This window comes from Zingiber officinale, chromosome 1A, assembly GCF_018446385.1.
Source record: "Zingiber officinale cultivar Zhangliang chromosome 1A, Zo_v1.1, whole genome shotgun sequence".
Taxonomy (NCBI): Eukaryota; Viridiplantae; Streptophyta; class Magnoliopsida; order Zingiberales; family Zingiberaceae; genus Zingiber; species Zingiber officinale.
The window spans coordinates 166913500-166939542 of NC_055987.1; the positions used below are offsets into that span (position 1 = coordinate 166913500).

Here is a 26043-nt window from a genome sequence, read left to right on the forward strand (position 1 = left end):
ATTTACCAAGGAAAGATTTCTTGAGATTTGGAGCTCGACTAAACACAAGATGCATCTATTATGAACTTCTGGAGTATTATCCAAATATAACAGGTATGGGGTTATTTATAATATTCCTATTTATCAACAATATCCATTAGTGGAGAGGGCTACTTAAGATTCTTTGAGGATGAAACCTAATGTTTTCCCCTCAACATAGAATTAGAGCTGCCTCCTCACTCATGTTCCTCTGTTCTAGATCTTTCACGTAAGTCCCATTTAGGTAGAAGGGGCTACCTAGGGTTCCTTGAGGAAAAAATAACTAACTTTCCCCTAACAATATATAAAGTTTATTACTAAAAATGTTAACATTTAGAACATTATAAGACCCTTCTATGCTACCCATTAAACCACATCATATTGAAACTATAATACCTGATTGCAAAAACATAAATATTTGAAGTGGTCATACCTCGATTTACTGAACTGTGCTCAAGATACCATGTAAGGAGCTCCTCGCCACATACATCACCCTCTGCTAAGGGAGCTATGTTTTCATCTGCTCCAATACTTTCCAATTTACCACGGACTATGAAAACCATCTTTTCAAATGGCCCTCCCTTATAAAAGATGTTACTTCCTCTAATGAACACCTTGTGCTTTAACTTCTCGTACATGGCGTCTAACATTGGTTCATCCATTAGGGTGAAAATGCGAACCTGAAATCAAATCATGTTCTTCATTCTCCTGCTTGTGTATGTGGAGCTATAAGTTTTGGCAATTTGATTCACGATGAAAATATAAAGTGAAAATAAGACAGCTTATAGATTTAAATGTAGAATATCATTTAAAAGAATTTTTTTAGCCATCAACATAAAGATAAATGTTAAAGTTACATCTACTTTCTTTAATTGCAAGCTAACCAACTTTAGTTTTACTAACATTTAGGCTACTTCTAATAGCACCCTTTTTCTTTAATTTCGACAAACTTTTGAGGTAGAAAAACAATACTTCGAGAGACAAACTACTAGATATGCAACATTTTATTAACTAACTTTGTTGAGGAACCCAAAAAAATGGCGATGTATCTCTCTTTGTATGTCCTCTGGCAGATTTTCTAGTAACTGTTCTTCGTTAATGCCCCGAGTAGCTGCCCATGTAAATCGTTCAGCTTGTCTTACTTTCCTGCAATATTAAGAGAAATGGAATTGTCAAGCCAAAGATGCAATACAGGTGGAATAAAGAAGCAATTAATTGACCAAAGAATATTCAAGGCAAAAAATAGCAAAGATCAATTCTCGGTTCTCAAAGTTATCTCAAATGGTTGAGTATAGTGCTACTTATTAAACGAATGGCTAATTACTTGTTCCTAAAGTGTGAGTTGTTAGGAAAGAGATCCACCTATAAATTCATGATTCAAGTTATAATCTTTATCAAGAAGCCATCTAGGAAGTTCTTCAAGTACATGCTACATTAGCTTTTGGTCATGCTATTCCACCGGAGTTGGAAAGAGATACAAGTCTGGAAGTGGAAAGCATCACGATAGAAACCAATCCTAGTTTCACGGTAGCCTAGTTTTGTGAACAAGATCACATACACACACATCTTTAGGCCTTTCCCTTATCTCACCTTCCACGAGAAGTAATTTTCAAGTGCTCTAACTAGTGATGATGCATCAGTGTTTCCCTGTTTAATCAATTCAATGGATTGTGGAAGCAATTGTAACTTGAGGAATCTCTCTTTCACACACACACATCATTAGGTCTTTCTCCTATCTCTTCTTCCACAAAAAGTCATAATTGTCAAGTGCACTGAAGCTAGTGATAATGCATCGTGCTCTCCTGTTTACACATTTCAATGAAATGTAGAATTACCTCCAGCTGGTGAGGAATAATGCAAATAATTTTTACACTCCATATATTGGCTTCAAAGACCTATGCCAACATTCTTGAATCTTGTATCTGTTGTTTCCACTTTCCAGATTGTACAATATTCTTATTAGTATAGTAATTTTAAAGCAGCCTCAGACATGTCTCCTTCAAATGAGTCACACAGGATGATAAGAATAACTCAGTCTTTCTGAACATCTGCTTTAATTGAACCAACAACTGTATCCAAGAAACACCATATGTTATGAGGATACTACAACATTGTTAGACGGATAAATTATTTTGGTGAAGATCAAGTTCACAAGTGGGCACATGAACTTTTGGTGGGGATCAGTTCAGATAAAGCTTCATCAACAAATCAAATCACAGGGTCTGATTCCATTTAATTTATATTTGTTTAGCACCATTTTTAGAATACCAGCTTGTGTGATTGGCTGGAATTGGTTGTATTAAGAAAGCAATAAGAACCAGATAGAAATCAGCCATAAAACCATTAGTCCCTGACAATCGGGGCATTTAAGGATCAGACTTGGTCACTCCTAGCATGGATCAGTCACTCCTATAAACCATAATTTTATTTGGAAAAAACTTATCAGGAATCCTTAGTAGTATTCTTAAAAGTGTCAGAACAGCTTTTGCAGCTGTGAATAGCTTTCGCATCTTGTACAAAAATAAATAGCTTCACAGTTTTCCCAGCTTATACAGAAATACACAGCCATGAGTAGGAAATCAAGAGATTTAGTTAGAAAGATATCTTTAGGAATAATTAATTTTCTATTCTCAATTAGTTTCCTATTCTCTCTTTTAGGTATTCCAATTCTAAATGAGAGAGAATTTTCCACATCAATTCTTTCCACATGGTATTAGAGCTTTAGCCTTCATTGCTAATTCTCTTTTTTTTTTTTTCTGCTTCTGCATTTCTTCATCATGGCTGATTCTCAAACAACTATTTTCAACAATCCTAGTCAATTTTTTGTGTCTAATGATGTAGTTCAGTCCAGGAAATTGGCGATCTGCAGAATATTTGGGCTTCCAATCGACTCAACCGGAAGAACTACTTGACATAGTCTCAGGTTGTTCATACGTACCTTAAAGGTAAAGGGAAACTTAGCCATATTATTAGGATAGGACCTGCCACGACTGATCCAGTTTTTGAGGCATGGGATGAAGAAGACTCTATGATTATGTCTTGGTTATAGGATTCCATGGAACCATATATTAGTGATACATGTATGTTTCTCTCTACTGCTAATGAAATTTGGGATTGCATTACCCGCACTTACTCAAAAACCCATAATGCTGCCCAAGTTTATAAACTCAAAGTTAAAGCGGGTGCTACTAAGCAGGTAGATAATATGCCACGGTTTTGCAAAATATGCAGCAAGAACTCAATTACTACTAAGTAATTGAGACGCAATGTGCTGCAAATGCCATTGTTTGGAAGAATTTTATTCAAAAGGAGGGCATATATGATTTTTTGGCCGGATTAAATCCTGAATTTGATCAGGTCCGCATCCAAATCATTGGCAGACTGCATACCGTCCCTAGCAGAAGCGATCTCTCTACTCCGGGCTAAGGAAAGTCGACGAAGTGTGATGCTTGAACCCCAACCCATGGCTGGATCAGCCCTTGCTGCCAAAACTGATTCGTAGAGAAAGATAAGTATGGTGTGACTCCAATTAAAAACAATAAAGCTTATCTTTAGTGCAACTACGGTAAGAAACTGCGCCACACCAAAGAGACATATTGGAAACTACTTGGTAAACCACCAAGTCGAAAATGGGGAAGTCGTGAGGGCCAACACAAACCTTAGGTACACCTAATCAAGCAATCCATACTGAAGATAGTTCAATCCTATGCGGATTCAACAGTGTAGAAATTGAAAAACTACGAGGATTGTTGGGTTCTTTTGATAAACCGTCTGGCGCGTGCTCTTTGACTCTCTCAAGTATCCCCTCACTCCCTTTTTATATGAATATCTCAAATAATTTTTTTGATAACTCATGGATAATAGACTCTAGTACCACAAACCACATGACTCCCAATTCTTAAATTTCCCACACTTATAACCCCAACCCAAGTAACAAAAAACAAATTATAGTAGCCAATGGATCTTTAGCTACTGTTGCTAGTTTTGAAAATGTTCACCTTACCCCTAGCCTTATCCTTAAAAACACCCTTCATGTACCAAAATTGTTTGTCAACCTTGTTTCTGTTCAATAATTAACTACTAAACTTCACTGTTATGCTATTTTTTCCCCTTCTTATTGTGTTTCCCAGGATTAGGACTTGGGGAAGAGGATTGGACTTGCTAAGGAACATAGTGGTCTTTACTATCTTAAATCCATTAAGAAGAATAATTTGTTTTTGTCCTTTCACAGTTCTTCTAATAAAAACAACATTTGGTTGTATCACAAACGTCTTGGTCATCCCTCTTTTAGAGTTTTAAAGGTTATGTTTCTTCATCTTTTTCAAGGATGGGATGTTTTTGAATATGTTTGCGAATTGGCAAAACATTCTTGTGTACCCTTTCCTATTAGCAATAAAAGAAGTTCTACTTTCTTTCATTTAATTCATAGTGACATATGGGCTCCTTCTAATATTCTCAATGTTTATGGGACTCAATGGTTTGTCTCCTTAATTGATGATTGTACTCGAGTTACATTGGTGTTTCTCCTCAAACAAAAATTTGATGTTAACATTGTTATTCTTAATTTCCATTCAATGATTCAAAATCAATGAAAATCAAAAGTATTAGAACCGATAACGCTAGAGATTACTTTAACCAAACCTTGTCCTCCTATTTCCAATCTTAGGGGATTATTCATGATTCATCTGGTGTTTATTCACCCCAACAGAATGGAATAGTAGAAAGGAAAAATAGACATTTACTCAACACTACTCGCGCTATTCTTTTCCACAATAATGTCCCTAAATCCTATTTGGGAGAGGCTAACCTTAATGTCACATACATGATAAACATACTTCCCTCACGTGCCCTAGATAACAAGAGTCCCATGCAACTACTCAATGATTTTTATCCTCATTTCCGAACCATAAATTGGCTTACGCTTAGGATTTTGGTTGCACTGCTTTTGTCCATATCCATAGTCTACTTCGAGGTATACTGGACCCTCGTGTCATCAAATGTGTCCTTAGATACTCATCCACTAAAAAAAGGTGCAAGTGTTACCACCCTTCATCTCAAAAGTTTTACATTTCGACTGACATTACCTTCTTTGAACATACCCTGTTCTTCTCCAAGTCCTATCCTCAAGGGGAGATTTCAGTGATAAAAGATAGTATTTGTGAGTCATTTGAACCCATTAACGCTCTTGATCTTCCTCCTACTCAAGTATGTGCCGAATCACCTTCTATTCCTATTCCATCTAGTGAGTCTCCTCCAAGTGTTTCTTGTGATACTCCAAGTATCCCTCAAGTGTATTCAAGGAGAAAGGTCACTCCAAAAGCGATACAAGTCCAAGCACCTCAACCACAAAGCTCCGACCCTGATGCGGGGATCATGGTAAGATTTGACCCACCTTTACAACCTATTGAATCATCCACTGACCTAAGCCTTGACTTCCCATTGCAGTTAGAAAAGGTACTAGAGAATGCACCAAACACCCTCTCTACCCTCTCTCACTATGTTTCTCTTAAACATCTATCACGGGCCCACAAAAGATTCATTGTGAGTCTAAATACCACGACCATTCTAAATATTGTTTCTGAGGCATTGTCAAAAAGGGAATGGAAGGATACCATGAGGGAGGAAATAGATGCATTAGAAAAGAATAAGACATAGGAGGTTGTTAAGAAACCAAAGGGGAAGAATATTGTTGATTGTAAGTAGATTTTCACACTAAAATACAAAGCAGAGGGCTCTCTTGAGAGATATAAAGCTAGGTTGGTGGCAAAAGGTTATACTTAGACTTATGGGCAGATTATCAAGAGACCTTTGCTTCAGTTGCAAAAATGAATACAGTTAGAGTTCTACTATCTTTGGTTGCACACTTCAACAGGCAACTCCTATAGTATGATGTGAAGAATGCATTTCTCCATGGAGATTTAGATGAATAAATTTATATGAACCTCCTACCAGGATTTGCAAGGATACTGGTAACAGAGTATGTAAACTGAGGAAGGTTCTTTATGATCTAAAACAATCTCCTAGGGCATGGTTTGGAAGATTTACAAAAGTCATGAAGAAGTCTGGGTATAACAAGCCAAGGGGGCCATACTCTCTTTGTTAAGCACTCAACATTAAGGAAGGTGACGACTCTTCTAGTCTATATGGATCATATCATTGTAACGGAAAATGATGAAAAGGAAAAACATGATCTAAAGCAGCAATTGATAGAGGAGTTTGAAATAAAGGAACCGACAAAAGGTACTTAGTATTGAGATAGCATACTCTACTAAAGAAATTTTTATTTCTTAGCAGAAGTATGTGACTGATCTATTAGCTTAAACGGGAAAGATTGGGTGTAAGTCGATTATAGTCCAATGAATCCAAGTCACAAGATAGGAGAAGCTAAGGAAGAACCAACCGTTGACAAAAGAATGTATCAGAGGTTGGCTGGTAGACTAATACCTTGCTCACACTTGTCCGGACAGAGCATATGCTGTGAGTGTATTCTGCCAATTCATGCATGATCCAAGAGAATTTCATCTTCAAGCTGTTTATAGAGTATTACATTACTTGAAAGGCACTCCGAGAAAGGGAATTTTGTTTAAGAGAAATGAGACACTAGCTTTAGAAGCTTACACATAAAGTCGTCAATTTAGGTTGGATCCGTCAGGTTGGCCCATCTCGCCATACAATTTAAGCAGGTAAGATTGGAATTTTATCAACTCAAGTCTGTTGCGGGTCGACCCACCTAGGCCCGCAACAGGCTTGGGTTGGCCCGCAGGTTAAGAAATACATGTAAGCAAAGTTTTATATAAATTTATTATATTTCTTTGCTATAATTTTAGAATAAAAATAGTACTTTTCATCAATCATAAGTCCTCGTTTGTCCCCATTTACATTTAAAATATCTGTTTTTAGATACATTTGATTGATGAAACCTTTCTGAAGTAAAACATTGAAAAATATAAAACTTTTAAAAAAATTTAAAATTTTTAATGGGCCCGTGGGTTGTCCCGCCTAACCCGCAACCCTCCTTGGATTTGGTTGGGTTGGGAATTTCCCAACCTGCCAAGATGATGGGTTGACCCCCAATGCCTTGCCCGCCATGGACCGGGCCACCCCGCCACGGGTTGGCCCGTCTAATAGTTCTACTTAGAGTAGATAGAATATCAACAACAAAATATTGTACTTTCCTTGATGGTAATCTGGTGACATGGAGGAGCAAGAAGTAAAATGTGGTGGCAAGATCATCTGCAAAATCAGAATTCAGAATCATTGTTAAAAGATTATGTGAACTACTCTGGTTGAAGATTATTCTGGATAATTTGAAAATCAAATGGGAATGTCACATAAAACTCTATTGTGACAATAAAGAAGCTATCAATATTGCTCATAATCCTATTCAACATGATAGGACTAAGCATATTGAAATTGATAGGTATTTCATCAAGGAAAATTTGGAGGAAGAATTAGTGTGTATGTCATATGCCCCTTCAGAATTATAATTGGTTGATGTGTTAACAAAGGGACCGAACAATTCTAGATTTCATGATCTTACAGTCAAGCTTGGAATGGAAAATAACTATTCCTTGGCTTGAGAGGAAATGTCGAACAACTATGAACAGCTTTCATGTTCACAGCTTTCGCAGCTTGTACAAAAATAAATAGTCGTGTCAAAGAGCTGAGAACACTTTTCCCAGCTTGTACAAAAATAAACAGCTAAGCACAAAAGTAGGAAATCAAGAGATTTAGTTAGAAAGATATCTTTAGTAATAATTAATTTCATATTCTCTCTTTTATTGTAATTTTGTATATAATAATGGGTATTCCCATTATGAATGAGATAGAATTTTCCATGTCAATTCTTTCCAAAAAAGCGGACGAGTATGAGTGAAAGGAGATAAACTCCATGCAACCATAAAGACAAGGACAGGAATCTACTTTATTACAGAAATTAAGTAAAAGATTACAACTAAGTGCATACATAGTGGTAAAAACAGAAGTACAAAATTTGAGAGTTCATAACAACATAGAAATTTAAGTCCCAAACCTTCTTAATGCTTCAGGTAATCGCCGATGGCTCATCCATCGTTCAACATCACGTCGTCGAAGTTGCATTTCTAGTCTCCTTGATTAGCAAAAGAGAAAGATGTAAGCTTTTGTATAAAAAGTACAGATATTGCTTGGTTTTTATAGTTTAACATCTATGATTCAGTAAACCAATTACTTTGGCTTCTCTAATATTAAAAATTTTACTATCAGACAAAAACTTTTACAAGATTATGCGATCTGCACAATTTAAACAGGATTGAAGGAAATGAAAATGCCAGGTTGCTTAATCACAAGCAATATTCCCCCAAAATAAAAGAGAGCTAATCTAGTCTCTTGGAACTGATCTCACTGGCCATTCAAACATTTATCCGTCTGGTAATAACTAGATCATTTCATCACTGTCTCTGAAATGTGAAAGTTGCAAGACAACTTCATCCACAACGACTAGACATAATTGAAGTTCCCTTCCAAAACTCAAAAAAGACATAAAGAAGCTAATAATAAATGGGGTAGCTGTTGTCAAGGGTAGGTGACAATCCTCAGCTAACAGGCAAGATTTCTACATGACGTTTGCACATTCACTGAGTGGCAATCCAATCTCAAAATTTTCCACTAGAACAATTTAATTTTCCCTTCTAATAAATCTTGTGCGTTATCATCCAATACATACATGAAGACTGAAAAAGTTATTATACTAAAAGAGGAACATCTTGACATTGGCAACTAATACCATGAATAGTCTGGCCTTGTAATTGAATAAATGGGATGCATAAACTTAGACATCTTGGTGCAAAATATCAATGAAAATATTGCAACAGATCATAGGGAAGATGTAAAAGACATTTTATTATATATATATATATATAGAAACATCTACTGTTGCAATGATTGGACAAGATCAAAAAACATTATGATCATCTACTACAAAAATATCCCTAGACAGAAGCAGATTAATAGGTTAATTAGGAAACACTTTCCTCTTAAAAATAATAACCACAAGAGACTCTGGAAATGATTAAAATAGCAGGAGTATGGGTGGCTTTTTACCTTCTACCAAGAGACTGGAGAAAATTTTGCATATTCCCAATAAGCAAGGCAAAAAGAAGCAGCCCCGCTCCAATGATCGCCATAGTGAACAAAACTTCCCACACAAAATAACTTGGAACTAGATTACCCGCTAAGGTACTTATTTGCTAGGAAAACAAAGAAAAAATTAAAAATGTTGGATAACAAAGGGAAATTTTCTGCTTATTGCATAAAACTTCAAATTTTCAGATGAATCATATATAAAGATAAAGATGCCAGCAGTTAATTAAGCAAATAAAAACTAATAATTAGTGTAATGAGGAACAATGAAACAAGATAGTGAACTTATAAATTTTAACAATGAAAAAGGACAATTTCCTCTTAACCAGAACTTATTACATTGGGAAAGAATCTATGAACAACTTGGTAATATAAATTTGGATTAGGAATAAAATTAATTAGCATGTTAAATTTTGCATAGAAGCCGAATATTCCATTTTTTTTCTCAGGTTTTACATTTGGGAGAACTTCTATATTATTAAGATGCAGGTGTTTCATATTTTGCATCTAGGACTTCAGCTATGTTTACTTAAGAGGGAAGAAAGAAATCAAAAAGATCAGAAAGAAAGCGAGGATGGAAACCATCCTAAAGATATTAGCTTGCACAATAGAAAATAGGGAGACTATAATCCTAAACTATGCAAGTATGATTTTACCTATTCTTCCCACCTCTTTTCTCTTCACTTGGTGCACCATGGAGCTCTACTTTTGGGTAACACCAGCAACAACATGCGCTACCATTAGCAATGCTGTTGGCACCATGTGGGCACTCGCAACTAGCACTTTTGTTGGAACATGCAGCTTGCCCCAAGCATAGCCGAGTTGGTCACCACATGGTAGATTTGCAGAAATGGGCAAGGGTCGTTCCCGATGACCTTTTGCAGAAACAGATGGCATCAATGACTTACCTTCATGTCAAGTAATTTGGCACCCATGGAGAAGAAAAGAAAGAGATGAGGACTTGTCAAACATTTGAATCTCTCTATCAGTTTCTTAGTACTATGGCAAAAGATTGATTTGAAGGAAAAAAATGTATTTAACTTCTCATATTCTTCCATCTCTTTTCTCTGCAGGCAACATTTTCATCACCTCTCTTCCTAAAATCTTCCGTAATTTTTTTCATCATCCCCAAATTCTCTCCAAGTATATAGGACCGCATGCCTTGCATTACAGCCTTTAGAATGGATACAAACAATTATGATTCTTAGTTCTCTAGGGGTTTTGACCAACTTATTTAATGTGGCAACAAGTTAACCCAACATATTATATGGGTGATGAAAAAAATGAATTGATATAATATTTTTCCACGAAGAGAAAAGAAACAAGAGCACATAACAAATTTTATTTACAACCTCAAATGCAGAATTAGTTTGATAATCTTGTTTGGCCTCTCTGCTTCCCAAGGCTTACATTTACTTATTACCCAGGCAAAGGAGATTTTGACTTCATAAAAGGAGTACATACTATTTAAATTAATTAGTTATACATGATTTTGAAAACCATTCATGTTAGCTAGCATAAGCAAAACCTATCATTTCATAGTCCACCGACACTAAAAAAGCCTCTGATACTACCACCCTCATCTTCCCCATGTCACATCCTCGCTACTTGTTCAGATCAAGACTAGTGTGTCTTCCTCCGTGTCAAGACTGACACCTTCCTCGACTATGTTGAGACCAGAGGAGACCACTGAGATGAGCTCTTCAGCACAAGACCATTGGCTACTTCTCAACAACACTTATATTGCCTCAAGTAGGCTTACCAGGTCCTCTGCAGCTGCATGGCCTTGGCATGGGATGAACACCAAGCTTGGCACAGTTGGCACATCTCATTTCTATTGAGGACCAATGCCCAAACACAAAGTGCCTTGAAGTTATCCATATCCAACATATGAAAAGACAACAAAAATAAGATTCTCAACTATTGTAGGAAAAAAAAAACTATTTGACCTAAAAAGCACCAAGTTGAGCTAAGCACCCACAAGCAACCAAGCTTTGGCTTCTCATATATAGTTTGATGTTTTGTATGTCTACACACACACATACATATATAAACTCTATAGGAAATATTGTAGTTTAAGACTTCTTCCTTAATAAAGGATTTATTCCATGCTCCGAATTCTATCTATCCCAAAATTAGAATTTCCAATTGCATTTCTTCATAGTCCTTGATGACTGCACAAAAAGTCCATGAAGGGTGATAAAACAAGTAGACAACAGAACAGTTAGACTCCTGGGTTTAACAAGATTATTAGAAATTCAAGCTCACAAGTTAATAGTCAATCTAGGGTTTAACAAGATATGTAGTATCACAACCGTATAACTACTAGAAACTGGCTAGAGAATTTCAATTTAAGTACAACATATGTAATATTACCTGAAAACCCCAAAATAGAGCATAAATATATCTTTGTACAGCACTATGTTGAGTGGTTAGCAAAACAGCTTGCTGGTAGATCCCATAACTAAAGTTTCCCTTATCAGTGTCAAAGCAAGAAATAGAATTGGAATCATTAACCCACATTCCATCAACACGTCCTTCATCAAATTCACCACAATCTATCAAAGTTCTACAATTTTGAAGCTGAGACAAAGTACAGGCATCCTGTAGACACTGATTTACTCTCTGAAAAAAACAATGAGGAAAAAATGTCAACATTTCATTCTGATAATGGTTACCAATTGGTGATAGTCTATAGGAGGGGTCTAAATGCCGCTATAGAGCAGAAGTTTATGCAGATTTTTTTTAAAAAAAGTGTTAAATTATGCAAAAATTATAGGCTAATTAAGCAGCTCAATGACACAGTGTAGCTGTGGAGAGATCAGGAGGGCAAAGATAGGAATATTATCATTTTGGTTCAACTAGCAAATTCCTATTCCAGAATCTTTTTTTTTATAATGCTTAATAAAATTGTGAAAAAAGACAAATGCCACATGATTTATTTTTTACCTAATAATATGTAGGACTTCATAGAGATCAAATTAGTTAGTATATTTAAATGTAAAGAACCTTATAGATATAAAAGACGCAATAAAGTATTAACTGGTTTCTTTTAACATTATATGATAGACATCTAGTGATTTTGATGCTGAAAAAATTGCTAGCGTAAAAAAATGGATTATACTATGAAATTATGAAAAAGGGAAAAAGTTTTTTTTTTAAAACAAGTAACAAGTTTCTCTAACAATTGATTTGCTAATATGCCTCTAAGTTCCATGATAAAATGTACCTAAAAATAAGTGTCCAATGTACTCAATTTGATTTTCACCTACAAAATAGAAAATGCTTTCTAGAGAGATCTTGCACAAGGCTTTGTTAATTCATAAGGCTTTAATTACATCTCTAGAAAATTTAAATGGGTTAATAGTTGTAAAGGAATGAATGTTAGAGCAAAATACCTGCAAACAACCAACACAAATGAAAATGAAGACAATTCTAACACAAAATTTACATAGAAAATAGTAGAAGGGAAAGATCACAGGTGAGGGAAAAGAGAATCTCGCTATATGATAGGTGGCAAGTTCTCAAGTATTGATGGATAGTCATTCGGCAGGTTCTCAAAGGGTACAAGATAGTCATTGAGCAATGCTACCAGGAAACCATCATATCTTACTCAAATCAACATTGAGAAGTTGTTTTAATTCCAATTTATCTAAGGGTAAATACATATCAAAATCTTAATGGGTAAATGTGATCATCAACCCAAAATTTCTTGCATCAAAATCTTTTAACCAAATACAGCGGAGCCATGACAAAAAGGCACACCAAACATCATATTTAATCCACAGATTACACAAAAACACGGACTTTCAAGATCTAAAAGAATATGCATAGCAATTCTTGTTAGTGCAAAAAAAAAAAGGGAATTTTGAGTGAGTTCTCGTGACAAAAAAGGATTTTCGATGATTCAATAACCTCTTGCCATTTGGTATATACATAAAACTGGGTAGGCCTCAAAGAGTTGATGCATCCATGGAAAACATCAACTCTAATGAAGCACCAAAACTATATTGATAAAAATTAGCAATCCAAACCCCAAAGTACTAATAACTAGAAAAAGTACACAGTTTAACAAATAAATTAGTCTAGTTTTCCAAGTAGTTCAAACCCTATAAATTTTTGTAAAATTCAGCATATATTCCTTTTGAATTCTAGATGTATCATTTTTTAAAGTCTGGTTGATTTCTTCAGTGCCTAATAAATTTGTTTACTGCAGTGGTATTGTCTAATTTTCCCTCTTCTTGTTAGCTTTTGTGCATGTATTTTCATTGTCACTAGCCAGTTGGTTCTTTTAGTCTGCTTAGTTGGAGAACACCAGTATTTTCTTTGCACCTTTATGCATAATGGAATCCTTCAGATGCTGTGAGAGAGAAAAAAAATGGTATTTTACAAAAGCATGCACTTAAAGTTTGGTAATTAGCAAACCATGCACCATAGGATCAAATTTACTAAAGGGCGCAGCTTTCCATTTTTTACATCCCAAAATATCTTACAATTGTCCAAACACTTTTTAAAACTTTTAAAAATATTCTGATATTTTTCTAGTGCTCAAAATCAGCAAGGCCACAAATCGATTCCTGAGAGCGTGGTGATTTCAATTTTTATCTCATTTATCATTTTGACTAACATTTCCAATGAATAACGACAACAACCAAGTTTTTATATCATTAACTAGAGTCGGCTATATGGATCCTCCTACATCATTGAGCTTAATACCCTACTATATCCTCATCTGTATTTAAATAAATTTTATCTTATTTTAGTGTTGCAATCCAAGTCTTCTTTAGTCTCTCTTCCACGATTAATATACATATTTGTCATAGTTTCATATCGTGAGTCATTTACTGGTCACCTAAGTAAATATATATACTAAACGTGTTTCTCAAAGTTTTCCATCAATAGACGCAACCTAATTTTTCTTCTAATGTAATCTGCTTGGAGTCTTCACTCTCGCCATTAAAACCTTTAAGTTTTTCTAGGTCAATAGTCACATATTGTCATTTCCAATGATCAATTTAAAAAAAAATACGGGCACAAATATACTCATAGGAGCACTATGAATGCCATAATGATCCCATATTGTTATTTTGACCAACTAAAAAGTTATCAAAGTAATTTTTTTGGCCAAATCATGTCAATGGACTTTTTCCAATGGTCAAAATCAAAAAGTGATTTTGAGTTGTGAATGAACTCCTAGAAGCATTATAGATACAATGGTGGTCTCATGTTGTCTGTTTTGTACCATTAAAAAGTGATCTGGGCAACACACTTACATATCTTTCAAGTGGTTAGAATAAAAAAGTAAAGTATGAATGGACTCTTGGAAGCACAATGAATGCAATGGTGGTCTCATGTTATTATTTTACACACCATTAATATATTCTTGTAGTGAAAACTAATCAGAGTGTTTTGGCCAAATCATCATAATTACATATTCAACAGTCAAAATGACAATATGAGACCCATTGCATTCATGGCCATTTAGGAGTTCATCTAGTGGTCAAAATAGCAATATGACACTACCATTGTGCTCATAATTCTCCTAGAAGTTTATTCATATCCTTACCTTTTGATTTAAATCCAATCAAAGTGTTTTGTCCAAAAGTTTTTCCAGTGTTCAAAATAACAATATGAAACTACAATTTCATTCATGCTGCTCTCATGAATCCATTCATCTCCTAACAGAAAGATCAACCAACTTGAGGGGTTGAAATGACAAAATTTAACAACTATTGGATTCATCGTGCTCTCAAGAATCAATTGGTGCTTTTATTGAATTTGACCACTAGAAAATCATCAAAACATTTTTAAAAGTTTTGAAGGCATTTAGAAAACTACAGGGATAGTTTCAGAATGTCAAAATGGGAAGGTGCACCCTCTATTAAATCTGAAATTATGAGCATGATTTGGTAATTTATCAAACTTAGTGCCCTTTTGTAAAATGCCTAAAAACTAACTTTAGTGGTAGTCTAGGCAACTGATTTATTTGGTGTTATTTTAAAGTTTAAACTGATGTTTAGTTCGAATGAGACACATGATCAAGTTTACTTATTTTGTTTTCAATCCATTGTTTTCCATGGTCCTGTTTCAAGGAAGAAGTTGCATCATCAAGCTTAACTATTTTTAGTGTTTTGACAACTCTCACACTAAATGATGTTTCTTTGATGTCACCACATTTTTAATTTTGGATGATCCAACCATGAAATTGGATGGTTCATTTTACATCATGCATCCCCACAAAAGTTGGTACAAAGCCAAATACAAAATTACCATCGCTATTTTTTTTCTCTAACCTTTTCTACAACCTCCTCGCCCTAGTTGATGAATAGTTGTCTTGATGCTCCTACTACACTAATTTGACCAACTAAGAACTTTACTGTTAACTTGACAAAGTAGTGATGAGCCTACTTGAGTCATTGACTTTTAGTTTGAGCAACTCTGTTGAGAGTTGCAAACGAGCCAAGTCTTGAGATTGTTTGGTAAGGTAACCTAGCTAATCGAAGCCAACCTAAATTAACCAAGCTGCTATAATGATTGTGCAAGCTTGGCTTTTTCTTTTTAAAGCTCGAGTTTGGTTTAATTTTGAATTGAGATTGGTTTGTTTAGATGTTATCGAGCTCTTAATTTGAGTTTGTTTGATTTTATGAAGTTTTTATATTTTTTTAAATTTATTTAGCTGATTAATAAGCTTGTTATTACAAGCTTGTTTGTTCATTTTGAGACTTTTGTTTATTTACAAGTTTGATAAGAGCTTTGTCGATGGACATAGTTTATAAGTTTTGTTAGCGGGGGCAGTGTTCACAAATAGTTTACAATCTCTTTCACCAACTTTAATGAGTTGAACTCATATGTATTCAAAATTGTTCATTTACTTTAATAAGTTATTCAAGTTTGTACCTCTAATTAACCTTGTGCATGTTCAACGGACATAAACAAACCCTTACCAACAAGCATGCTCATAAATATTTGGTTCGTTTACAACCCTAGCTTTGATACTTTAGATGTGTTTGTTGATTATTTTGATAGTATTGACTTGACAAATGAGCCACTTAATAGATCTATGCTTGAACAACTTATTAAACTAAATGAAAAAGTTTGAACTCATGTGCTCAACTTGTTAATATTATGAATAAAGATAGTAAACTGTTTATGAATTCATGAATAATGTCCATGAACAAAGGTTGTGAACCATGTTCATTAACAAATCTCTTATTAAAAATGTAAATAAACCAAGAATCTCACAAAACAATAAATAAGTTTTGAATAAAAGTTCATTAACCAACCAAACAATCTTAAAAATATAAAAATTTCAAACAACCAAACAAGGTTGAATTAAGAAATTGATACATCTAAATGAACCAAGCTCGAACTAAGCTCATGTTTGAAAAAAAGAAACCAAGGCAAGCTTGTCTTGAACTTTTCAACAACTTGGTTTATTTTGAGCTCAAGTTGGCCTAACTCGGTTGTCTTATCAAACAAGCCTAAACAACAAAAAACATGATTCGACTTGGCTCGTTTACCTCACTAGCAAGCACTAGCTCTTTAGCATTGTCACTTTTACCATTATTTGGTACCAGCAATGTTTTTTTTTCAATGTTAATAATATCTTCATTTTCAATTTCTTCAAATGGACCATACAAAATCGGTGTTGTTATCTAGGAAAATAAGAGGTGCAACTAGACCCCACCAAAATTAAGAAGTCAAATGAAGAAGTTGAAAGAGAAGACATTAACATTGCAAAACATAAATTGCCATCAAATACAATAAAGATGATAGAGGAAAATGGTTGTTGCTCATGCTTATAAATACTACTAGTAGTTAAGAGCAAGGTTTAAAATCTCGACCCATGCCGAGGTTTCGGTCCTAGACCAAAACGATACAGTTTCGGTATCGTATCGTGTTGTGTTGATACAGTTTCAGTATTTTTTTATTTATATATATAGTAATTATTAGATAAATATGTTTATCGCGTATAATTTAAAAATAAATTGTATATTGATTTTATATAAGTTCTTTGAACAACTTAATATGGCTAGAAAAAATAATTAAATATAGTTTTCTTGAAAGATGTATTAATTACTCGAATTAAAATTGATACATCATAAATATATAAATTAAGTATTTAATCAATTAATTAATTATTAGTTCAAATCTTATATATTTAAAATAGTTTAAAAAATCAAAATATCAATTAGACAGGAAAAAAAATATAAAATAATAATATAAAATTATCATAATATAAATATAATTCATTAGAATTTTTTAGAAGTTTTTAAGAATTTTTAAATAAATTTAAAACAATAAAAAAGAATTTTTATAATATTAATTAATATATTTTTATTTTAAATATATTTTTTATATATTTTATAGGGATAATTTAATTAGGGTTTATAAAAATCTAAAATATCACATCTCGTTGGGTAATGTTTAAATTAATTAAATCTTTTTTTTTTCTTTTGTTACAGTACTTAGCAAACAACGCTCACACGACACTTCCGACGGCGGCGGGGTGTCGCGCAATGCTTCTAGTGCCATCGGAAGCATCGTGGGACGCTTCTCGCGGCATCAGAAGTGACACCTCGGCCGACACTGGAAGCGTCGTAGTGCGTCCTACGACGCTTCCGGTGGCGCCGTGGCGTCTGCGATCATTGATCGCGCGTAGATGACCCATGCGAAATTTATTCGCGTGCTGTGTTGGTTTCGTTTCTGCACTGGAACAGTAAATTCCGACGATTTCAGGCGGCACGGCTCGACACTTCAACCCCTGGTTAAGAGCACATCATAGGTACCTAAACCATAGTTTAAAAAATCATTTTGTGTCAATCAACATAGCGAAGCTTACTAGTGTGTCAGTTGACGGACAAGCGAAAAAGCCATTGAAAAGTCTAACAACCAAAATGCCATTGGAACATTTATACTATGCATGTTCAATGCAGTCACTCCCCAGTGACTCCCAATCTGGTTTCTTCCTCCGCAAACGATGAAGGTGGCCAATGAACTCAACAATTTTTTCCACCCTTTATGAGCCACAACAACAACAAACTCCACGGTTCTTTCCTCCTGTCCTCCTAAATTGTTCTTTCACAACTGATGGTGCAGCAAGCAATAAATGCATTTGGCGACTACAATTATTTCTTGCTCCATCTGTGAGCTACGACAACAATAACCACTATGATTCACTCATCCATTTGTCTGGATTTGTTCTTCTACAACTGATGGCTCCAGTTTTGGACTTCGACTTCATAATCATAGAGGTACCCGACTAGGCTTTGAAGCTAGGCGTCTTCCTCTTCTCCCGAATCTTCTTTATCTTCTCCTCTCTTCCTTCTCTTCGGTGCCTCCAACATAGTGTGTCGGCATGTCTGACATGACACAATATAGTCTCATTTCAGCCACGGATAAAAAACCCAGCTTGAAACAAGATTCCAAACTTCGACTCGTTTGTAAAGTCTACATTATCACAATTCTCAGTGGAAGAAATCAAGAGAGTTACACATGATCTGGAACAAAAATATAATAGAAAAGGAGCATAAGAGGAGAAAATGATTCCTTGAGTCCCATGGTTTAAAATCTCGTGCCACACCGAAGGGCACGGGTAGAATTTATCGTACTGTCTATGGACCGACACTACACAACACACTCCCGAGTGAGACCCCGCCGTCATGCAGAAGCCTTTCGCAAGGCCCTAAGGCCCCATGGAGACCACAGAGGCCCCGCGACCACTAAGAGACCTCGCGTGAGCCCCACAACCACACAAGACCGCAGGCTGTTTTTTTTTCAATTTTAAAAATTTTCCTTTAATTTTTAACAGTTATTTTCTTTTTTAATTTTTTTAATAGGTAATTATTTCCCCTCTCTCTTTCTTCCCATATTTTATTTTATTTTTATTCTTATCATCTTAACACATATGGAAAAAAAATTCTAATTCTAGATTAGTTAATCCTAAATTGACTTTTACTCCATCTTAATTTTTAAAATATTAATTTAATCTAATAATAAGTATCTATAATAATCAAATATTATAATAATATTTTTTAATTAATATATTTTATATAAAAAAGTACTAACTTACGATACTAAAATCATATTATTCTGATCATAAAATGAAACTCCAATACAATTTGAAATTTTAAGTCATGTCTTGAGGTTCATCGTCGCAACACGAAACAATATGAGATGTAAGTGAAGTATCCAATGGTACAAAAGAAACAACATAAATTGAAGATGTCACTAGTGACATCAAGTAGTGTCATTATTCAATTTAATTGGTGAAAATGTTAGAAATTGTTATACTTGGGATAGGTGAATTTCCAAATGCATTGAACCACCCTTCAATGACTATAATTATAATGTGTCAACTATGATGATATATAGTTGTAACCAATAATATACAAGTAGACTTTTGCATTTATATTTAACATGAGTGTTTTTCGATAAATGAACACATGGATGCTATCGTTGTGTTCACACATTATTTATCTGACACAGATAGAGTTGTGTTTTATTTATTATTTAATTTTATACTCTTCACCACTACACCACTACAGAATATATTATTGTTAATAGAGTTATCTATGTTCAGTTGTTTAGTTAGATTGATCCTGGGCGGGGAATAATAAAAAAGAATGTCAAAGACTCTAGATGAAAATAAAAAAACAGTAGGGTATAAAGAAGAGTTAAATATTAGATTGCAGTTAGAATGACAACTTAAGGCCAAGATTTATAAACTACTAGTTATAAGTTAACTCGAGGAAAATAAGAATTAAAGAAAACAATTTAACAATTATTTCATAAAAAATTTAAATGCAAAAGATAAATAATACTTTAATTGATCCCTTAGGTTGTGAAAATCACTACTGACAAAACAATTGGCATGATTGCTTGATAGAAGATGCCGATAAATTCATAACATCCTTGGAAAGCACGATGATTTACATAATATTCTTCCATTCATAGACTATCACTCATCAATTATTCAAAAAGAACTTAGTAAAACAAGCACATACCATGACCAACTTTTTGACTAGTCAAAGGATGATAGAAACAACAAAGAAACCAAAAAATTTGTAAGTGTAAGCATTCATAATGTCAGAGAAAGAGTAATTTATTTTATAAATTCCATAGAAAAATTTTCTGCCACTTAGTTATGTTAATAATTTAGAAAACTAACATTATTTTGTGATTTTTGAAAAAAAAAATGCCGCCAATGCTAATGGAGAGACTGTTGGTGCGGGAAGCATCTGACGATCGAACCTGTGTTTTGATTATGTCAAAGGATCCAAAGTTAAGTTGTCTTGTTATCTAACAAGGTTCATTGAGCTTGCAGGAAAGTCCTAAGTTGTCTTAGGCAAAAGTCCTAATGGATTCTAGACAGGTGGAAAACCCTAGGGGGTAGTAACCCTAGGTCCTAGGTGGTAGTAACCCTAGGTGGGTGAAAACCCTAGGAGGTGGTAACCCTAGGTCCTAGGGGTGGTAACCCTAGGCTGAAGAAAATTCTAGGGGTGGTAACCCTAGGTCCTAGGGGTGGTAACCCTAGATTGAGGAAAACCCTAGGGGTGGTAACCCTAGGTCCTAGGGGGTGGTAACCCTAGGCAGAAAATCCAGTCGGTCTAAAGGACCGATCTGGCAATAGGTAAACTCTTCTGAAAAGAGTAAGTGAGGACGCGTTCCCCGAAGAGGGAACAGTAGGCGTCAGTTCGACCTAGGGTTTCCGGAGGAAATCCAAAGTCAAAACCGAACAGTTCGAAGGCTGTCAACTTAATTGTTTAATATTATTTGCTCTATTTGCCTAACTCTGTTGCAGGAAACTAACAGTAGGGTCTGACTCATCCTTGATCGATCGACCGAACGACCTGATCAGTCGACCGAACCCCAGTACACAAAGGATCAGAATCCAGCTCTCGGTGAAGGGTTGACCAGAGGGATCGGTCGATCGAACCTCGGGATTGATTGACCAAACCAAAGATAGACAGAGACCTGGTCGAGCAAGTTGATCGGATCAAATGAGGCAGAGACCATCGGCTGATCGGTCGACCGAACAGAGGGATCGGTCAACCGAACGTAGGTGCTATCAAGAGAGGCTGCATCTGGACAAAAGGTCGGGCAAGTTCAGCAGGTTCGGTCGACCGAACCAGGGGATCGATCGACTGATCCGAGTCGAGTCAAGGCTTGATCCCGAAGATCAGGGGATCTGGATCGGGCTTGAAGCTGCTATAAAAAGGGTTCTTGGCCAGCTACTTCAAACAACAATTCTGAGATCAAGAACAAACAACTGCGCGCACTCCGAAACATCTAAACGCTGCTCCGACGACGATCAAAGCCAGAAGATTGATTTCACCAAGTCGTCGGTAACAAGTTGTAATTCATATTTGTACTTGTATTGTTTCTTTGTAAAAGCTTTCCGAACTTATATTGATTGCCAAACGAAAGCGATCAACGATCGCGGGCCTTGGAGTAGGAGTCGTCACATGCTCCGAACCGAGTAAAAGAAATTGTGTTAGCAATTGCCTTTGGTTCTTTCTTTATTTCCGCTGCGTACTTACTTTGAGTTTTACGAAACGAACGAAAAAGCAACGCATGTTATTCACTCCCCCCCCCAGCACGTCTACGATCCTACATAGACCTTATTTGTTGTAGTTTTCTAGGAACAAGGTAGCTTTTGCATATACTATAAATTATGAGACTATGTTTGTGTCATTTCCATGACACAATTAAGAAAAAAAAAGGACAAGGCCAGCATCCAATTAATATGCAAAATATAGCATCCTCATGTTAAAATGAAGCTGAAGCTGACTGGAAGAGAATGGTTCTTGCATAAAAAGAAATTTAAGAAGCTTCAGAAAAATAATAGAATAATATATCCTTGCAATAAATCGAAACCTCACCTGTAAACCAAAAAGGTACCAACATGAACCAACCACATGTCCAGCCAATACAAACATAAGAAGATTAATGACAAAGTTTGCCCATGCGGACTCAAATATGAAACCACTTGCAGATTGCCCACCAAGCAATGGAACAAATCGAATTATCCGAGGGATATATTGGAGGAGAACAGTTACACGTAAAAGATTTTTGGCAAAATTTGCTGCCGATGGCCCCACATAAGCTGGTATCACTGCCAATATCATTACCTTCATTTGTGAAAGAGAAGAAATAAGTATACATGATAACTTGAATAAGTCAAAAGATTTTGAATTTCTCTTCCAACATTAGGAAAAAAGGTAAAATTCAAAGTGCTTTGTCAAATTTTTAGATGGACTAACAAGTTAATCTGGAAGAGATATTCAGCTAAGAAATTGCTCGCAAATATGTAGTATACCCCGTAAACCAATCTCCATTTATCTGTTAGGTGATCATACACATATGAAGAGATCCAAATGACTTTCCCAAGAAAAAAAGAAACTAAGAAATGATTTTAGAATGCCTGGTCTCTGCATCTGGATTTGTCTCCAACTAGATAATTGATGGCTTATCTGTTTCAGACCTATGGCCTTTACTCTTCTGCTCTGATATCTCTATTACTGTCCATATGGTCTTAATTCTTAGTCAAGTATCAAACAGGTAATCTTCTCCTATATTTGCATTTTCATATGCTCACATTCAGAAAAAGTTTTGTCAAATCAGAACAAAAAGAAGGAAGAAAACTACTGAATCCAAGCTGCTTCCATAAACAACAATGACAATTGAAAAGCTTCAGAAAAATAATAGAATAATATATCCTTGCAATAAATCGAAACCTCACCTGTAAACCAAAAAGGTACCAACATGAACCAACCACATGTCCAGCCAATACAAACATAAGAAGATTAATGACAAAGTTTGCCCATGCGGACTCAAATATGAAACCACTTGCAGATTGCCCACCAAGCAATGGAACAAATCTGATTATCCGAGGGATATATTGGAGGAGAACAGTTACACGTAAAAGATTTTTGGCAAAATTTGCTGCCGATGGCCCCACATAAGCTGGTATCACTGCCAATATCATTACCTTCATTTGTGAAAGAGAAGAAATAAGTATACATGATAACTTGAATAAGTCAAAAGATTTTGAATTTCTCTTCCAACATTAGGAAAAAAGGTAAAATTCAAAGTGCTTTGTCAAATTTTTAGATGGACTAACAAGTTAATCTGGAAGAGATATTCAGCTAAGAAATTGCTCGCAAATATGTAGTATACCCCGTAAACCAATCTCCATTTATCTGTTAGGTGATCATACACATATGAAGAGATCCAAATGACTTTCCCAAGAAAAAAAGAAACTAAGAAATGATTTTAGAATGCCTGGTCTCTGCATCTGGATTTGACAAGGCCAGCATCCAATTAATATGCAAAATATAGCATCCTCATGTTAAAACGAAGCTGAAGCTGACGGGAAGAGAATGGTTCTTGCATAAAAAGAAATTTAAGAAGCTTCAGAAAAATAATAGAATAATATATCCTTGCAATAAATCGAAACCTCACCTGTAAACCAAAAAGGTACCAACATGAACCAACCACATGTCCAGCCAATACAAACATAAGAAGATTAATGACAAAGTTTGCCCATGCGGACTCAAATATGAAACCACTTGCAGATTGCCCACCAAGCAATGGAACAAATCGAATTATCCGAGGGATATATTGGAGGAGAACAGTTACACGTAAAAGATTTTTGGCAAAATTTGCTGCCGATGGCCCCACATAAGCTGGTATCACTGCCAATATCATTACCTTCATTTGTGAAAGAGAAGAAATAAGTATACATGATAACTTGAATAAGTCAAAAGATTTTGAATTTCTCTTCCAACATTAGGAAAAAAAGGTAAAATTCAAAGTGCTTTGTCAAATTTTTAGATGGACTAACAAGTTAATCTGGAAGAGATATTCAGCTAAGAAATTGCTCGCAAATATGTAGTATACCCCGTAAACCAATCTCCATTTATCTGTTAGGTGATCATACACATATGAAGAGATCCAAATGACTAACTTCCCAAGAAAAAAAGAAACTAAGAAATGATTTTAGAATGCCTGGTCTCTGCATCTGGATTTGTCTCCAACTAGATAATTGATGGCTTATCTGTTTCAGACCTATGTTGTATGAGCTATGGCCTTTACTCTTCTGCTCTGATATCTCTATTACTGTCCATATGGTCTTAATTCTTAGTCAAGTATCAAACAGGTAATCTTCTCCTATATTTGCATTTTCATATGCTCACATTCAGAAAAAAGTTTTGTCAAATCAAAACAAAAAGAAGGAAGAAAACTACTGAATCCAAGCTGCTTCCATAAACAACAATGACAATTGGACAAAAAAAAAAGAAGAAGAAGACTAGAAAGAAATCAATCCTTACCTGAGGAAGTGGTAATACAACAAACAAATCCAAGAAAAAGTATCCACGAAGATAATTAAGAGCAATTTTCTTAGGTTGATCAACTAGATCCCCAGCACCCACCACTCTAGATTCAGGAGCAACATATGCAAGTCTAAACTGTACAGACCAGATAACATATCAACATATATACAAATTACAACTACGGTTTAAATAAAAATAAGTAACAAAATGTTCATACTTCACACACGTGACCGAGACTATATTTCAGACACTAAAAAATATAAGTTGCATAATAATCTTGTTTGAAATATAAGAAATTTAAAACTTCTAAAACTTAACACCATCAAACTACAATTTTTTGTAATTTTTGCAGCAGTTAAAAGGCAAAGTCAATGAACTTAAAAAAAGTATATATGCATCTTAACATAAAGCAATCTAACAACCAAGCACTGCCAATAACTGTCTTCAATAGTTGATTCAGATGGGATCTTAAACAAGTTGCTCAGCCAATACACTAGTAATGAAGCTAATAGATCCTACTGAACATTTACAGATGACAAGAAATTAAATGTTTTTCATGAAAACTCTTTTAGTTCATATCACATGTCGACAAACCCAGATACATACCTGAAGAATCATGTGTAACAAGTAAATGAAATCAGTCACGCTCCGTACAACGGCAATTCCAGTTGCCAAAGACCAGTTGAAAACTATACATTTTTTTTCCTGCGTCAGAAGAAATTGATATATGACCTACACACTGAAATTCAAAAGAAAGTAGAGAAAAAGAAATAGTGGATTCACAATTTCCTAAGAAACGGTAAACACATGATATGAGCTTTAGAGATTGGGTTTCCCGCTAATGATAAAGAAAAATCCAATTTTTTATTTTACATAATTAAAAAGAAAAGTGGGTGTGTGGTAGAGGAAGTCTTTCACGTACTGGATTGCAGGTTTGACTCAACTTCAATCTAAGAAGGGTCAGTCCAAAGTTCAAATCTACTAGGCTTCCTCATTAGGTAAAGAGCTAATGCATTCCTTTATCATTGTGATATGGTCCCGAGTATAGGATCGAGTCACAGGTCGAGATCCGGATCCGTACTTGGTCATGCAACACGTAAGGTGGGAAGGGGAGAGGAAAAAGACTCGTCCTAGACAGAGTCCAAATCACTCAAGGGGGAAGACTCGTCCTAGACAAAGTCCTAATTGCTCAATTTTTTCTTTTTCTCCTTTATTAATAATGACACTCCTTATATAAAGAGTCAAACATGACAAGATTAAGAAAGATCAACCATAAAAAGAAAACAAGGAATCAAAAATAGAAAAGCTAATTAGGCCATTATTTGTTTTCTACTATAGCAGTAGTTAAATTAAGTCATTATTTGTTTTCTACTAATTAGGCAATAGCTAATTTATTTCTAATAGCTAATTAGGTAGTAATTAATTTGCTTCCAACTATAGCGATGTTCAACAAAGGCGTCCACCTCGACGTCCACATCATCACATCATCACTCCCCTCCTCGATACTGAGCTTGTCCTCAAGCTCAGAAGCGGGGCATAACACCACTAATAGCATGAAGGGAAATTT

General features: G+C 35.1%; 1 protein-coding gene across 1 annotated transcript in view; it reads right to left on the reverse strand.

Annotated features, from left to right (window-relative positions):
• Positions 1-26043, reverse strand: part of LOC122006357 (probable cyclic nucleotide-gated ion channel 20, chloroplastic) — a 44607-nt gene that overhangs the window by 1430 nt on the left and 17134 nt on the right. Inside the window, exons 4-13 of the mRNA XM_042561832.1 lie at positions 25083-25181; positions 24474-24611; positions 23605-23853; positions 22883-23131; positions 22023-22340; positions 11515-11763; positions 9100-9245; positions 8051-8128; positions 1035-1164; positions 452-698 (exon numbers count right to left, since the gene is read on the reverse strand). Coding sequence (XP_042417766.1) covers positions 452-698; positions 1035-1164; positions 8051-8128; positions 9100-9245; positions 11515-11763; positions 22023-22340; positions 22883-23131; positions 23605-23853; positions 24474-24611; positions 25083-25181 — 1903 coding nt within the window. The remainder of the gene's footprint in view (positions 1-451; positions 699-1034; positions 1165-8050; positions 8129-9099; positions 9246-11514; positions 11764-22022; positions 22341-22882; positions 23132-23604; positions 23854-24473; positions 24612-25082; positions 25182-26043) is intronic.